This window comes from Cetorhinus maximus, chromosome 23, assembly GCF_964194155.1.
Source record: "Cetorhinus maximus chromosome 23, sCetMax3.hap1.1, whole genome shotgun sequence".
NCBI lineage: Eukaryota > Metazoa > Chordata > Chondrichthyes > Lamniformes > Cetorhinidae > Cetorhinus > Cetorhinus maximus.
This window is the reverse complement of record NC_135901.1, coordinates 15,932,280-15,949,892: the sequence shown is the minus strand read 5'-3', so window position 1 is coordinate 15,949,892 and position 17,613 is coordinate 15,932,280. Positions and strand designations below refer to the sequence as shown.

The 17,613-nt window shown below is 47.4% G+C and overlaps 1 protein-coding gene across 1 annotated transcript; it reads left to right on the top strand.

The window, feature by feature from the left end:
• The first annotated feature begins 2,956 nt into the window (after positions 1–2,956).
• On the top strand, positions 2,957–13,760 carry LOC144697846 (D(2) dopamine receptor A-like). Its single transcript, XM_078569820.1, has 6 exons — positions 2,957–3,030; positions 8,661–8,788; positions 9,967–10,175; positions 11,354–11,446; positions 12,347–12,683; positions 13,573–13,760. Exons 1-6 carry the CDS (start codon positions 2,957–2,959, stop codon positions 13,758–13,760), a joined length of 1,029 nt encoding a protein of 342 aa, XP_078425946.1.
• The last annotated feature ends 3,853 nt before the right edge of the window (positions 13,761–17,613 follow it).

Sequence of the window (17,613 nt, the reverse complement as noted above, 5' to 3'; positions counted from 1 at the left end):
AGCGAAATGGAAATGAAGGATGGAAATGCAATATTTGTGTTATCATGAAGATCAGTGTGAACTGTATACAATGAAAATGTCAGATAACCAGATTGAGAATAAATGCTGTGTTTGATTTCATCCAACAGGGACAAGATGTGGATGGTCATCGTGCTCCTGGACTGTGTCCAGGCTGAATGTTCTGTTCCTGCCGTATGATCCTCCCCCAGATTGTCCTTTCAGAGCTCCAGCCAGGTGATGTTAAACACCCAGGTGGGAAAGACAAAAATCTACAACAATATGTTTAAAACAAAGCTGATTTATTTGCTATATAACCAGAATACTAAACTTCAGTTCAATTATTAACATCAGCAGAAACAAACTCCAACTGTCAGAATGAACATAGTTGGGGGAATTAATTTCTGGCATGTTGAGTTGTAATCCGATTGGGTGTCTGCCTTATTGTGAGAGAACATCAAGCTGTCAGGGAGAGGGATGATGTTGAGGAGAGTAGGTTTCTGATGGTGCGTGTGTGTGTGTGTATGTGTATGTAAGGGAGAGACAGGCTGTGCTGAGAGTTCGGTACAGGCAGCACCAGTGCAGCCCTGAATGATCGAGAACATCTCTCTCTGCCGGAGTGAGACTCTCCGCTATGTGGATGCTGCGGGGAAGGAAGAGCGGAAGCAAACTCGCAAGGAGTCTCAGGACGGAGCAGAAGTGACTGTGCTACCAAATTTTCAACACCAAATTATCAAGGGGAGCAAACAGGAATGAAACGCCAGTGGCAAAAAGTTGGTGATGCAGGTTGATAGAGACATTTAAAAGAGCAATAAGCAATTGGTTTCATTTCTAGAGGGTGAACGTTGAAAAATAGAAGTTTTGTTCTACCCTATATCGAGCGATGGGAGCACTGTGCATGGTTCTGGCCTCCGTATTATAAAAAAGGATATAGAGGCACCGGAGAAGATGCAAAACAAAAAAAGATTTACAAGGACGATTCCGGATCTGAGAGGTTATAACCATCAGGAAAGACTGAACAGGCTGGGGCTCTTTTCTCCAGAAAAGAGAAGGCTGAGGGGGTGACCTGATCGAGGTCCATAAAATGATGAAAGGGTTTCGAGCGGGTAGACGTAGAGAAGATGTGGAGGAGACCAGAACTGGGCCGTGGGGGTAGGGGTGGTTAGTAGTTATCAATATCAGGTAGTCATTAATAAATCCAATGGGGAATTCAGGAGAATTTACCCAGAGAGTGGGGAGAATGTGGAACTCGCTCCCATAGGGAGTGGTCGAGGTGAATAGCATTTAAGGGAAAGAGTTAGGGTGGGGGTGGTGGTAGTGAGACTAACCCGATCGCTCGTCAGAAGTGCTGGCACGGACTCAATGGGCTCAATGGTCTCCTTCAGTGCTGCACAAATTTGGTGAATGGGAGCAAAATTTCTGCCAAGTTTTCTTTCTATATCCAAACTGGTTGGGTTCAGTCCTGTCAACACATATTTGTACCGCCCTGTGGTAACCCACTCCCTCTCGAAGGTGCCGCACTGCCTCCCTCGTGGGGAATAGGGGACAGCTCTGGAGCACCGGAATTTTGTTTCTCAGGCAGTGGGTTCAACAACCTCGGTCGTTGGTAAGATTTTAGAGTCCATTATTAAGGATGAGATTTCAGAATACTTGGAAGTGCATGGTAAAATAGGGCAAAGTCAGCATGGTTTCATCAAGGGGAGGTCATGCCTGACAAATCTGTTAGAATTCTTTAAGGAGGTAACGAGTAGGTTAGACAAAGGAGAGCCAATTGATGTTATCTACTTGGACTTCCAGAAGGCCTTTGACAAGGTGCCGCACAGGAGGCTGCTCAGTAAGATAAGAGCCGATGGTGTTAGAGGCAAGGTACTAGCATGGATAGAAGATTGGCTATCTGGCAGGAGGTAGAGAGTGGGGATAAGGGGGTCTTTCTCAAAATGGCGGCCGGTGATTAATGGAGTTCTGCAGGGGTCAGTATTTGGACCACAACTTTTCACTTTATACATTAATGATCGAGATGAAGGAACTGAGGGCATTCTGGCTAAGTTTGCAGATGATACAAAGATAGGTGGAGGGACAGGTAGTATTGAGGAGGCGGGGAGGCTGCAGAAGGAGTTGGACAGGTTAGGAGAATGGGCGAATAAGTGGCAGATGGAATACAACGTGGGGAAATGTGAGGTCATGCACTTTGGTAGGAAGAATAGAGGCATAGACTATTTTCTAAATGGGGAGAGAATTCAGCAATCTGGAGTGCAAAGGGACTTGGGAGTTCTAGTCCAGGATTCTCTTAAGGTTAACTTGCAGGTTGAATCGGTAGTTAGGAAGGCAAATGCAATGTTGACATTTATTTCGAGAGGACTAGAATATAAAAGCAGGGATGTGCTGCTGAGGCTTTATAAGGCTCTGGTCAGACCACATTTAGAATATTGTGAGCAATTTCGGGCCCCGTACCTCAGGAAGAATGTTCTGGCCCTGGAAAGGGTCCAGAGGTGGTTCACGAGAACGATCCAAGGAATGAAAGGCTTAACATATGAGGAACGTATAAGGACTCTGGGATGGAGTTTAGAAGGATGAGGGGGGATTTAATTGAAACTTACAGAATACTGAAAGGCCTGGATAGAGTGGACGTGGGGAAGATGTTTCCATTAGTAAGAGAGACTAGGACCCGAGAGCACAGCCCCAGAGTAAAGGGAAGACCTTTTAGAACAGAGATGAGGAGAAACTTCTTTAGCCAGAGAGTGGTGAATCTATGGAATTCATTGCCACAGAAGGCTGTGGAGGCCAGGTCATTGAGTGTATTTAAGACCGAGATAGATAGGTTCTTGATTGGTAAGGGGATCAAAGGTTACGGGGCGAAGGCGGGAGATTGGGGTTGAGAAACTTATCAGCCATGATTGAATGGCAGAGCAGACTCGATGGGCCGAATGGTCTAATTTCTGCTCCTATGTCTTATGGTCTTATGGGTTCGGCACAGCTCCGGGGAAAACAGTACGGAGCCAGGAAAAGGCTGCTGGTGCCCTCCTGCCACACCTGGTAAAGACTGGCACCTTCACAGTCAGCTATTTGAGCTGTAAATGATTGGGCATTGATATCGTGACACCTTACCTACGACCATCAGGGTTTTCGCTGGAGTAAACAAGGAGAAACTGTTTCCAGTGGCAGGAGGGTCGGTGAACAGAGGGACACAGATTGAAGAGAATCGGGAAAAGAACCAGAGGGGGAGATGAGGGGGATTTTTTTTTTTTACACAGCGAGTTGTTGTGATCTGGGAGGTGCTGCCTGAAAGGGTGGTGGAAGCAGATTCAACAGGAACTTTCAAAAGGGGAATTGAACAAATACTTGAGGGGGAAATGTTTTCAGGGCTATGGGGGAAAGAGCAACGTGGGGGAAGTGGGACTAATTGGATAGATCTTTCCGAGAGCCAACACAAGCACAATGGGCTGAATGGCCTCTTCCTGTGTTGTAAGATTTTATGATTCATTTCTTTCTGCCCACACACTGGATTGTGCATCCTCCACAGTCACTAACTAGCACATTTGCTTGTTTTTGTCACTGTTTTCTTCTGGTTCTCTGTCACGTCCGCCTTCCTCTCCCTCTTCCGTTTTCCCTCTCCTCCTCTGCTGCTCTCCCACTCTCCCCAGTCTCTCTCTCTCCTTCCCTCCGACTCTCCCATTCTCCCCACTCTCCTTCTCGTTCTCTCCCGCTCTCCCACTTCCCCGGTCTCCCTCTCCTTCTCTCCCACTCTCCCACTCCTCCTGGTCTCCCTCTCCTTCTCACCCGCTCTCCCATTCTCACCGGTCTCTCTTTCTCTCCTTCTCTCCTGCTCTCCCAAACCCAGTCTCTCTCTCTTGTTCTCTCCCACTCCCTGGTCTCCGTCCCTTTCCTTCCTGCTCTCCCACTCCCTGGTCTCCCTCCCCTTCCTTCCTGCTCTCCCACTCCCCCTGATCTTCCTCTCCTCGCCTGCTCTCCCACTCCTCCCAGTCTCTGTCTCCTTCTCTCCCGCTCTCCCACTCTCCCCAGTCTCTGTCACCTTCTCTCCCACTCCTCCTAGTCTCTGTCTCCTTCCCTCCTAGTCTCCCTCTCCTTCCCTCCTACTGTCCCACTCCACCAGTCTCCCTCTCCTTCTCTCCCGCTCGCCCACTCTCCCTGTTCTCTCTCTCCTTCTCTCCCACACCCCCGGTGTCTCCTTCTCTCCCGCTCTCCCATTTTCCCTGGTCTCTCTCTCTCGCTCTCCCGTTCTCCCCGGTCTCTCCTTCCCTCCCACTCTCCCACACCCCGGTCTCTCCTTCTATCCCACTCTCCCACTCCCCATGGTCTCTCTCTCCTCTCCCGCTCTCCCATTCTCTCCAGTCTCTCTCTCCCGCTCTCCCGTTCTCTCTGGTCTCTCTCTACCACTCTCCCATTCTCTCGAGTCTCTCTCTCCTTCTCTCCCGCTCTCCCACTCCCCCCAGTCTCTCTCCCACCCTTCCATTCTCCCAGGTCTCTCTCTCCTTCTCTCCTGCTCTGCCATTCTCTCCAGTTTCTCTCTCCTTCTCTCCCACTCTCCCATTCTCCCCGGTCTCTCTCTCTCCTTCTCTCCTGCTCTCCCGTTCTCTCCAGTCTCTCTCTCTCCTTCTCTTCTGCTCTCCCACTTCCCAGTTAGGGGAGGCGATGGCGTAGTGGTATTGTCGCTGGACTAGTAGTCCAGAGACCCAGGGTAATGCTCTGGGGGCCTGGGTTCGAACGGTGGTGGGTTCAGATGGTGGAATTTGAATTCAGTAAAAATCTGGAATTAAAAGTCTTACGATAACCATGAAACCATTGTTGATTGTTGTGAAAACCCATCTGGTTCACTAATGCCCCTTTAAGGAGGTCATCCTTACCTGGTCTGGCCTACATGTGACCCCAGACCCACAGCAATGTGGTTGACTCCTAAATGCCCTCTGAAATGGCCAAGCTGACACTCAGTTGTATCAAAACCGCTACAAAGTCTCGAAAAAGGAACGAAACAGCATGGGCCATCTGGCATTGACATAGGCACCGGAAACGACAACAGCAATCTCAGCCCCGTCGACCCTAAGTCCTCCTTACCAACACCTGGAGGAGCCATTTAAATACTGTGGCTACAAGAGCAGGTCAAAGGCTAGGAATCCTGCGACAAGTAACTCACCTCCTGACTCCCCAAAGCATGTCCACCATCTACAAGGCACAAGTCAGGAGTGTGATGGAATAATCCCCGCTTGTCTGGATGTGTGCAGCTATGGTTCCTGTTAAAGTTGCTCAACCATGGACAGACATGTCTCCGATGTCTCTGTCGGAGTGGAAGACACTGAACTGCCTGTGCCTAATGAGGTACCTGATGTTAATGCGGTTCCAGAGAATATGGTTCCTGCAAAAGAATCAGAAGTCGTGGAGCTTCGACATTCCACACAGATCAGGAAACCATCTTAAAGACTGAATTTGTAATTTCATGACCTGTGTAAATATTGTGATGGCATGAGATAAATACAAAAGGTAGAGAAAAGTTTAAGGTTGGGGGCGGGGGCGGGGGCGGGGGCGGGGGTGGGGGCGGGGTGGGGGGGTGGCTGCAGTAATTATAGTTCTGATAAATGTAGGACTGTAGCTTTAAGAATACTCCCGTGTTGTAAGATCACATGATCTGTATGGACCAATGAGTTAGCAGCACGGGGACCCACGAGGAGAGAATTCTTCTCTAGATATAGAGTTAGATGCACACATGTAACTGCTGCTGCCGTCTTGTAAATAAAGTTCAACGTTTCCACCAAGCAAAGCTGCCTAGAAAATCAACTCTATCACACTTTCCTTCCCGAAAGTACATCAGTGAAACAAACAGGGTATTTATGACAATTGATGGTCACCATTACTGAGACTAGCTTTCAATTCCAGATTTATTAATTGAATTTAAATTCCACCTACCACTGTGGTGGGAATTGAACCCATGTCTCCCAGAGCATTAGCCTAGGCCTCTGGCTTAGTAGTCCAAACACTAATGCTATGCCACCATCTCACCTTTTAGTGACAATCAAATATTGATAGCCCTTAGTTCTGGTCTCACCCCACACAGATAGAAAGACTTTCTCTACCCTATCGAAAAACCCCTTTCATCGTCATAATCAGGTCACCCCTCAGCTTTCTCATTTCTAGAGAAAAGAGCCCCAGCCTGTTCAGTCTTTCCCAAGAGTTATAACCTCGCGGATTTTGGCAGTGTAGGAAATGCAGAATAGATGAAGAATAGCCTTCTTCGGTGCTGTGAAGTCCTGAGATGATCGGGAAAAGGAGTTTAATTTCACTCCACCTGGCGGAAACTGCACAGCAACAGACTTAAAATGGTAGCGGACAACTTGCTTCTCTCCAGCCCTTTTGGCACCGGGTGGCGGGGCTGTGACAGGAAGAATAAAAAATAGGCATATTATCTAAATGGTGAGAGATTGCAGAGCTCTGAGATGCAAAGGGATCTGGGTGTCCTAGTGCATGAATCACAAAAGGCTAATAGCCTTTACATCAAGTAATTAGGAAGGCTAATAGAATGTTATCGTTTATTGCGAGGAGAATTGATTGTAGGGAGGTTATGCTTCAGTTCTACGGGGCACTGGTGAGACCGTATCTGGAGTACTGTGTACAGTATTGGTCACCTTATTTAAGGAAAGGTGTCAATGCGTTAGAAGCAGTTCAGAAGATGTTTACCAGGCTAATACAAAGAATGTGTGGATTGTCTTATGAGGAAAGGTTGGACAGGTTAGGCTCGTATCCACTGGAATTTAGATGAGTAAGAGGTGACTTGATTGAAACATTTAAGATCCCGAGGGGTCTTGACAGGGTGGATGTGGAGAGGATGTTTCCTCTTGTGGGAGAATCTAGAACGAGGGGTCACTGTTTAAAAATAAGGGGTCGCTCATTTAAGACAGAGATGAGGAGAACTATTTTCTCACAGAGGGTCGTGAGTCTTTGGAACTCTCTTCCTCAAAAGGCGGTAGATGCAGAGTCTTTGAATATTTCTAAGGCAGAGCTCGATAAGTTCTTCGTTAACAAGGGGTTGAAAGGTTATCGGGGGTAGGCAGGAATGTGGGGTTGAGGTTACAATCAGGTCAGCCAAGATCTTATTGAATGGCAGAACAGGCTCAAGGGGCCGAGTGGCCTACTCGTGCTCCTTATTCATAATTTGTGATGTGTCCATCTGAATTCATACACATCAGGGCTCCAGTGGGGTACAGGACACACGTGTGCCATTGTCAGTGGAGTGCCCTCTGGGCTGTACAAGGGTAATTAGACTCTTCCTCCCTCTCTTCACCACCCCCCGCCCCCACCTCCCTCCTCAGGCCTTTACCCACCACCCTCCCTCCTTCCTCCATTACTTTCCCTGGGCTCCCTAGTTTTGGGAGAAGTGGGGCCAGCGAGACCCAACGGCCAGCGAGAGGCCCTTTCATTACTCCAGGTTCTCCAGATGTGCATTGACAAGGTTCGCCCCCTCCTCCCTGCAGCTCAATAGAGAATGGGACCCTCCCATGGGAGCGGCTGTCCCGCTTGTGATCCTGGTTGGAAATGGTGGGAAACTGGGAAATATTGGTGTGCAGAGGGACCTGGGTCTCCTTGTACACGAATCACAGAAAGTCAGCATGTAGGTACAGCAAGGAACTCGAAAGGTAAATGGCATGTTCGCTTTTATTGCAAACGGATTGGCATATAAAAGTAAAGAAATCTTAAAATAATTATATAGATCTTTGGTGAGACTACACCCGAATATTGTGCACAGTTCTGGATCCCTAACCCTACCCCTAACCTCAAACCCAACCCTAACTCCCTAACCCCATCCCTAACTCTCCAACCCCATCCCAACTCCCAACTCCAGCCCTAACCGCATCCCTAACTCCCCAAACCCCACGCCTAACTCACTACCCCTAACCTAACCCCATCCCTAACTCCCTACTCCTAACCCTAACTCCTTAACCCCATCCTTAACTCCCTAACCCCATCCCTAACTCTAACTAAACTCATTCCTGGGATGAGAGGGATGTCCTATGAGGGGAGATTGAGCAGAATGGCCCTATATTCTCTGGAGTTTAGAAGAATGAGAGGTGATCTAATTGAAATGTACAAAATTCTTCAGGGGTTTAACAGGGTCGATTCTGGGAGGCTGTTAACCCCCACCCCCTCCCCTGGCTGGGTAGTCTGGAACAATGGTGGGGGTCACAGTCTTAGGTTAAGAGGTCAGCCATTTTGGACTGAGATGAGGAGAAATTTCTTCACTCAGAGGATTGGGAATCTTTGGAATTATGTACCCCAGAGAGCTATGGATGCTCCATCATTGGGTATACTCAAGACTCAGATTGATAGATTTTTGGGCACTGAGGGTGGGAAAGTGGAGTTGAAGTAGAACATCATCCATGATCTTATTGAATGGGTGGGGCAGGCTCGAGAGGCCGAATGGCCTCCTCCTGCTCCGATTTGTCTGGTTGTTTGCTAGTTCTTGGGAGTATTGTGTACCTTTTTCCGATTGGATCAATGGATCCTCATCCTCAACCTCCCTTGGTTGTCATGGCTACAGGAGTACGCCATTTGACCTATTGAACTTATTTCCCTGCTTCACTCACCACCTATTTTGGAGCTTTTTAAAGACCATCCGGTTCATTAACAGCTCTAACCTGTTTCTTGTACACCCCTTGCAGGTATACAGCGGGTGCCATGCCAATGCTCTACAATATCCAAGCGGAGAGTCACGTTGATGATAACCATGGTTTGGATGCTGTCCTTCGCAATCTCATGCCCGCTTCTTTCGGGCTAAGAAAACACCCTGGTAAGCTGTGCCCATAAAGAACCCTTCTTTCAACTTTTATTCCTCTATTGTCTCCTTCTATGATAAGGGAGCGGCATGAGAATTCTCACAGCAGTCCCAAGGATTGGGGAATTCAGTTATATGGAGAGACCGGATCAGCTGGGATTATTCTCCTTAGAGCAGAGAAAGTTCAGGGGGAGATTTAATTGAGGCATGCAAAATCATGAGGTTTTGACAGAGTAAATAAGGAGAAAGTGTTTCCAGTGGCAGGAGGGTCGGTAACCAGAGGACCACAGATTGAAGAGAATCGGGAAAACAACCATAGGTGGGGAGGAGGAGAATTTATACTCCACATGAGCCCACTCCCACCCCCTCTTTATCTCCCCTATCATCATTTCCTTCTATTCCTTTCTCCCTCATTTGTTTATCCAACTTCCCCATTAAATACATCGATATTATTAACCTCAACCACTCCCTGTGGGAGTGTGTTCCACATTTTCCCCACTCTCTGGGTGAAGAAGTTTCTCCTGAATTCCCCATTGGATTTACAAGTTGTTGCCCTATACTGATAGTGCTGGTATCCCACCACTGCCAACCATATTGTATTATGGTGTGCAGTGGTGTCTCAACGATGTGACCTTGAGACTTGTAGATTTAAACATGAACTCTTTATCTATTTACAGATCTCAAGTTACTGTCATGCATGGCGCTGCTACCTCGCAGGCTGGTTCCAGAGTGTTCTCTCTAGACTGTTCTCTCAGTCTGTTACCATGTGACTTTATACATCATACCGTGGGTGGTGCTATTCTCCAGTCCCTCTCTAACCCTTACTCTGCCGTGTACCTTTACATTACAGTGGCATGCAGGCACATACAACACTAGTGACTATCTTATATTGAGGGCCGTCTAGTTCTGGTCTCCCACCAGCCCTACCCTCCCCCACCCCACCCCAAAAATGGAAACAACTTCTCTACGTTCACCCTGTCAAAACTCTTTCATAGTTTTAAAGGCTTCTATCAGGTCACCCCTCAGCCTTCTCTTTTCTAGAGGAAAGAGTCCCAGCCTGTTCAGTCTTGCCTGATAGTTATAAGCTCGTAATTCGAGTGCCATCTTTGTGAACCTTTAGTTACACCTTCCCCAGTGCTCAATGACAGTTTTTGCAATTATGGAGACCAGGAATGTGCTCTGTCCTCTTCCAGATAAAAGGGAAGAGACCATCTGTACCATCATGAACACTTCTTTCATCTTATATTCTTCCATTGTCTCCTTCTACGTTCCCATCATCATGACGCTGTTAGTTTACGTCCAGATCTATGCCATGCTGAGATGGAGGAGGAAGCGCATGGCAGCTAAGAGGATCAGCGTTGCCATGGAGCATGAAACCCAACCGCCCATAAAGGCCGAAAGAGTAAATAACAAGCTCAAATATTAAAATGAGGGGATGTGCGTACTGGGCGTGGTGTAAGTGACTGACCTTTAACCTCTAGACATTGCAATTAAATCCTGCCCAACTTTGCTTTGCGTAGAGGCTGCACGGGTTCAATTCGACATGGGTTAGAGTGGCTTCGATCCATTTTGTATCAGACACGCTGTCATGATGCAGAGTTGCTTTCAACCTGCCATTTAAGGGAGGATACAGGATGACTGAGGAAGTGATGTCACCACAAGTATAGGATGTTGGTCATTTGTAAGAGGCTGCAGATTGGCAGGGATAGAGGGAAATATACATTTAACCCCATGTAGTACCTGCCCTGGGAGTGTTTGATGGGGACAGTGTAGAGTGAGCTTTACTCTGTATCTAACCCCGTGCTGTACCTGTCCTGGGAGTGTTTGGTGGGGACAGTGTGGAGGGAGCTTTACTCTGTATCTAACCCCGTGCTGTACCTGTCCTGGGAGTGTTTGAAGGGGACAGTATCTTGCTTTATTATTTAAAAAACATGCATTTTAGAGTGAAATTTCCTTGTGCAATATTACTGTACGTTTCACACAATCATATTCCACCTGAAACATTCACTCCCTCCACCACCGACGCACAGTGGCAGCACAGAGTACCATCTACAAGACGCACTGCAGCAACTCACCAAGCCTCCTTAGACCGTACCTCCCAAACCCATGACCATGACCATCTAGAAGGACAAGGGTAGCAGATAGATGGGAACACCACCACCTGGAGGTTCCTCACCAAGTCACTCACTATCCTGACTTAGAAATACATCGGCTGTTCCTTCACTGTCACTGGGTCAAAATCCTGGAGCTCCCTCCCTAGCAGCAATGGGTGTACCTATACCACATGGACTGCAACGGTTCAAGAAGGCAGCTTACCCCCACCTTCTCAAGGGGCAATTAGGGATGGGCAACAAATGCTGGCCCAGCCGGCGAAGCCCACATCCCATGAACGAGTAATGTTTTTAAAATGCAGTACTTAAGTCAGTAATTTTGAAAGGATTTTTGCCCTATTTAATGGATAATCTCTCAATTCAAGTTGTAAACAATGGGTTTTCTTTATGGCCAATATGAAGTATTTGTATCCATGTTCGTGCCTACACTGTTGCCAGGGTCGATAATTCCATTTTTTGTTTTATTTAGTTTCAGAATAAGTGCACACACCCGGAAGATGTCAAACTTTGCACTTTAATGGTCCAATCAAACGGGAGCACCAGTGTGAGTAAAAAGAAATTGGTGAGGCCTCATCTGGAGACATCAGAATCCTCGGAGCTGATTGACAAATTCCCAGTTCAATTTGAGTGGCCGAAATTCCCACTTGTCACTAAGGTCACCAATCATTCCAAAGGTTATTGATCAACTCTCTTCCCATTCGCTGCCATCGCACAGAATCTCAATGGACCCAAACCTCTTCCCACTCACTCCCATTGTACACAATCCCAACGGAACAAGCCCCTTCTCCTTCAGTCCTATTGCGCAGAATGTTAATAGATGGATCCATTACCATCGCACAGAACCCCAATTCCTTTCACTTCCATGGGGAGATTGGAGAAGTTGGGATTGTTCTCCTTAGAGCAGAGAATGTTAAAAGAGAGATTTAATCGAGATGGGTGAAATCATGAGGGGTTCGGATAGAGTAAATAAGGAGAAACTGATTCCTGTGTCAGGAGGGTCGGTAACCAGAGGGACACAGATTGAAGAGAATCAGTGAAAGAAAGAGGGGGAGATGAAGAGATTTTTTTTTCTTTTTGCACAGTGAGTTTCTGTGATCTGGAAGGCACTGCCTGAAAGGGCGGTGGAAGCAGATTCAGTAGGAACTTTCAAAAGGGGAACTGGATAAATAGTTGAAGGGGAAAAATTTGCTGGGCTGTTAGGCTAAGAGCGGGCGGAAGTGTGGGACTAATTGGAAAGCTCTTTCAAAGAGCCAGCAAAGGTTCGATGGGCTTAATGGCCTTCTCCTGTGCAGTATGATTCTGTGAACAAGTTGACTGCCCACACCCCATGTACAAAATGGTGACTTGGAGACAAGGGCCCTTTGTCATTCCCTTCCTTGTCCTCTCCTGTGATTTGTGTGTGCTCTGGTCTGTGCTATTGGCTGTTGGTAACACCCATTTTCTCTTCTTTTTGGCATCCTAGACACTGGTGCGAGAAGCAATCCCTTACTCCGAAGAATCTGAGAAAGCCCGCTTTGTGGGGCCTCCAGAGAGGTCAAGGCCAATAGGAACTCCGCTGCCTTTCCAGCTCGGGACCACTTCCAGATCGTGCCTGATGGCTGCTAAATGGAAGGCCCCTTCCCCCATCGAGGTATCCGCGGACCCCGAGTGCGATGGCCGAGCAAGGTTCTTCAGGCGGAGCGCTTTTGTGGTGTGGATGGTGTCAGATGAGAAACAGGTGCCAGTGGCCAAATCAGCAGCGAAAGCAAACTGTCCCACCAGAGGGAGAAGAAAGCAACAAATGTTGGTGGTTGTCTTAGGTGAGTCGAGAACAAACTAGAACAATAGACTATGTTCCACCGAGTCACAATGCTCTAGAACAATAGCCCAAGATCCACCGTCTCGGTGGTCTAGAACAATTGGTTAGGTGCTGTTGTGTCACAATGATCGAGAATAGGCAAACGTCTACCGGTTCTTACAATGGTCTAGAACAACAGACCGAGTTCTATGTAGTTACAACTATCTAGAACAATAGACGAGGTTCCATTGTGTCTCAATGATTTCGAAGAACAGGATAGATTCCTTGGATCTTGCAATGATCTTGGACTGTAGGCTAAATTACATGCTCTTTAACTGTGGACTAACTTCCATAGTCTTGAAATGATCTAGAAAAATAGGCAAAGTTTCGTTGTGGCACAGTGATCTAGAACCATAGGTTAAGTTGCATTGTAGCACAATGATTTAGATCAACAGTCCAAGTTCATGGGTTTTGATGTGATCTAGAACAATAGGCTGCGTTCCACCAGACCGCAAAGTTCTAGAGCAATAGGCCAAGCTGCACGGAAATGTAATTATCTAGATTAATTGGCTGTGTATAGTGTTACCATACTCCCAGTAGATTAGTCTGAGTCCTATAGTGTCACAATGATCTAGAACAATAGGCTAAGTTGTATGAAATCGCTATGTTCTAGGATTGGATTCTATACTGATGATACCAAATTTGTAAGCTTGTGTGCCAGAGATGTAATGTGAATTTTAGCAAAGAACTAACAACTATAAGTAATTAATGGATGCCCTGTTGCCATATGGTTGAGGAGTTGAGTGGGGTAGGAACCCTTTCGCGAGTCACTGTGTTGCGATGACAAATGGCCCACACGTGCATTGACGACTCTTTTCCTTTCTCTCTCTCTCTCTCTGTCGGATTGGCAGGCGTCTTCATCATCTGCTGGCTGCCGTTGTTCATTACTCACATCCTGAACGTCCACTGCCAGAGGTGCTACACCCCGCCGGCGCTCTACAGCGCCTGCGCCTGGCTGGGTTACGTCATCAATCCCATCATCTACACGACCTTCAACGTGGCGTTCCGCAAAGCCTTCATGAAGACCTTGCATTGCTGACTCTGGAACAGGGACTGACTCTGGAACAGGGACAGCTGAAGCACAGTCGCTGGCAACTGAGAGCCAAGCGGACCAGACCATGAAACTTTCAACTGATGTCTCCACATGAGAGACACAGGCTTTTAAGGATCCCAGACTATAAACACCTTGTCTCTGCTGTCTTCACCACACCATAACAGGAAGCCAGAATGATCCCTTCCTGCCAAAGATGGAGGAACATGAGTGCACCACACACTGGCACCTTCTGAACACGACAAGAAAAGGATGAGTGCTCACAACACAATGTTAAGTAGTTTACATACAGTCTCTCTACACCTAAACACCTTCCATCGCCACCTACTCTGAGTTTAGTTGTTGTGTTCCTTACTGAAGTTCCCACTTCCTCGCACCCAAGCTAGTATCCTCAGAATGAAATGCAACCCTTGATCATTGTGCCACCACGAAATGTAACGTATGGGTCATGTGGAGATGAGCAGAGAGGCATTGGGCCAAATCTAAAGGTGGCAGGTCCCTTATTTTGTTCATTCATGGCTGGCATTTATTGCCCCTCCCTCATTTCCCCTTGAGAAGATGATGGGGATTTGCCTTCTTGAATTCCACTGAGTGGCTTGCTGGGCCATTGCAGAGGGCAGCTAGGAGTCAACCACATTGCTGTGGTTCTGGAATCTCATGCAGGCCAGACCGGGTCAGGATGACAGATTTCCTTCCCTAAAGGACATTAATGAACCAGATGGTTTTTTACAACAATAATTATAGTATCATGATCACTGTTACTCACTTTTAATTCCAGATTCATTTAATGAACCTAATTTAAATTCCTTCTGGCCATGGTGGGATTTGAACTCACGTTTCGAGATTATTAGTCCAGTAACATGACCACAAGGCTACTGTTCAACTCAACAGAGTTGATAAGGTGGTAATAAAAGCAAATGGGTTCCTTGAGTTTATAAATGGAGGCACAGAATATAAAAGCAATGTGATTGTACCAGAACTTGCATGACTGTTCTTTCAGAGAGCCAGCAGTCACAATGGGCCAAATAGCCATCTTCTGTGCTGTAACTTAATGGCAACGCAAGCCTTTTCTTCTCCTTAATCCACTCTTGGACAGAGATAATGCCTCGAAGCAGTGAATATACTGAGAAATATACGCAATTATCCTGATTCCCGTTTGGGTAGAGATGTGACCTCTGTCCTTGTCTCACTTTACAGATTGTGATGGAAAGCTCAAATCTTTATCGATCTCTAGTCATGCACACTGTGCTAGATGATTCAGCAAAGCTGTCCCAGAAACGAGATGGTGCCTGAAAAAAATACCATATGCCAATCTGTCCACCATCAAGTTAGAATTTGAGACAATAAGCGATCACTTTATTTTAAAAAACCATTCACAGGATGTGGGCTTCGTTGGCTGGGCCAACATTTATTGTCCATCCCTAATCGCCCCTTGAGAAGGTGGTGTTGAGCTGCCTATTTGAACCGCTGCGGTCCATGTGGTGTAGGTACACCCACTGTGCTGTTAGAGAGGGAGTTCCAAGATTTTGACCCAGCGACAGTGAAGGAATGGCGATATATTTCCAAGTCCGGATTTCCACCTTGACTGGAGAGGCAGAACGGGGGCGGGGGCGGGGGCGGGGGTGGGGTGGCGGGGTGGTGGGTGGTGGGTGGGTGGTGGAGTGGGTGGGCGGGCCGGCGGGCCGGCGCAGCCTCAGGATAAAGGGTTGGCAATTTCGGACTGAGATGAGGAGAAAGTTCTTCGCTCAGTGCATTGTGAACCTTTGGAATTCCCTGCCCTAAAAAATTGTGGATGCTCAGTCGTTGAGTATATTCAAGACTGAGATTGATACGTTTTTGGATATTAAGGGATATGGGGATATGTCAGGCGAGGAAGTGGAGTGAGGTAGAAGATCAGCTACGATCTTATTGAATGGCGGAGCAGGCCCTTCTGCTCCATGATGGCCCCTTCTTGCCTAATAATCTATTGTCTGACTGATTAAACTTCGCCATTCAGTATAACCTTAGCAGTGCACTCAGCTAAATTGTACAGTGACACACTAAACTCAGGAGCATCTTGGGGGATGAACAATTTGAACCATTTCTTTAAGTAACATTCGTGAATCGTTAAGTGCCAGGCAATGACAATTGCCAACAAGAGAGAATCTAACCATCTCCCCTTGATGTTCAATGACACTACCATCACTGAAACCCCCACTATCAACACCTTGGGAGGGCACCATTGGCCAGAAACTGAACTGGACGAGCCATATAAAATACTATAGCTACAAGAGCTACAGACTGGGAATTCTGAGGTGAGTAACTCACCTCCTGACTTCCCAAAGCCTGTCCACCATCTGCAAGGCACAAGTCAGGAGTGTGATGGAATACTCTTCACTTGCCTATATGAGTGTAGCTCCCACAACACACAAGAAGCTCGACACAATCCAGTACAAAGCAGCCCGCTTGATTGGCACCACATCCACAAACATTCACCCCCTCCACCACCGACGCACAATGGCAGCAGTGTGCCCCATCTAAAAGATACACTGCAGCAACTCACCAAGGATCCTTTGACAGTACGTCCCAAACCTGCAACCTGCATCGCCTTGAAGGACAAGGGCAGCAGCTAAATGGGAACACCACCACCTGGAAGTTCTCCTCCACGTCACATACTATCCTGACTTGGAAGTATATCGCCATTCCTTCACTATCGCTGGAACTCCCTCTCTAACAGCACTGTGGGTGTACCTACAACACAGGGACTGCAGCTGTTCAAACTCTTTCGAGTTATCAACAGTCACAACTCTTTCGAGTACAATCACAGTTCTTGGTTTTCTGGGAGTGGGACATGAACCCATAACCCTCTGATTCAAAGGCGAGGGTGCTATGAACTGAGCCACAGCTGACACCTCCCTGCAGCTGTTCAAGAAGGCAGCTCACCACCACCTTCTCAAGAGGCAATTAGGAATGGGCAATAAATGAAAGAATGAAAAAACAATTTTACAACAGGACAAACTATCTTTAAGTTTTAAAAAAAAGTTTTTAATTTTAACCATACCAATTCCTAGCCCTGTGTAAGCACGTCTAGAGGATTGGGTATTAAATGTCATACATTGATAGAGACAACAAGAAGATGGCCAGTAATCATTGATCATCCCAATAATTTCTTAGTTCCACAGGAAGGTGGGGTGCATGGAGCACATCAACGGTAACAAGCAATTCAGTTGAAGAGAATTAGCTGCTAAATGCCAACTGGAGAAGACAGGGCCTCAGTTTAATGTGTCATCCGAATGTCATCCCTCCGACAGTGCAGCATTCCCTCAGGACTCATCCTCTGACAGTGCAGCACTCCCTCAATACTGATCCTCCGTCAGTGCAGTGCTCCCTCAATACTGACCCTCCGACAGGGCAACACATCCTCTGACAGTGCACCACTCCCTCAGCACTGACCCTCCAACAGGCCTGCACTCCCTCAGTACTGACCCAACCCACTCCCTCAACAGTGCAGCACTCCCTCTGCACTGACCCTCCAACAGTGCAGCGCTCCCTTAGTACTCACCCTCTGACAGGGTAGTGCTCCCTGAGTACTGACCCTTCGACAGGGCAGCGTTCCCTCAGTACTCACCCTCCAACATTGCAGCATTCCCTCAGTACTCACCCTCCAACATTGCAGCATTCCCTCAGTACTCACCCTCTGTCAGTGCAGCACTCCCTCAGCACTGACTCTCCAACTGTGCAGCACTGCCTCAGTCCTCACCCTCTGATAGTGTTTCACTCCCTCAGTACTGAATCTCCAACAGTGCCAAACTCCCTCAGTATTCACCCTCTGACAGTGCAGCACTCACTCAATACTGACCCT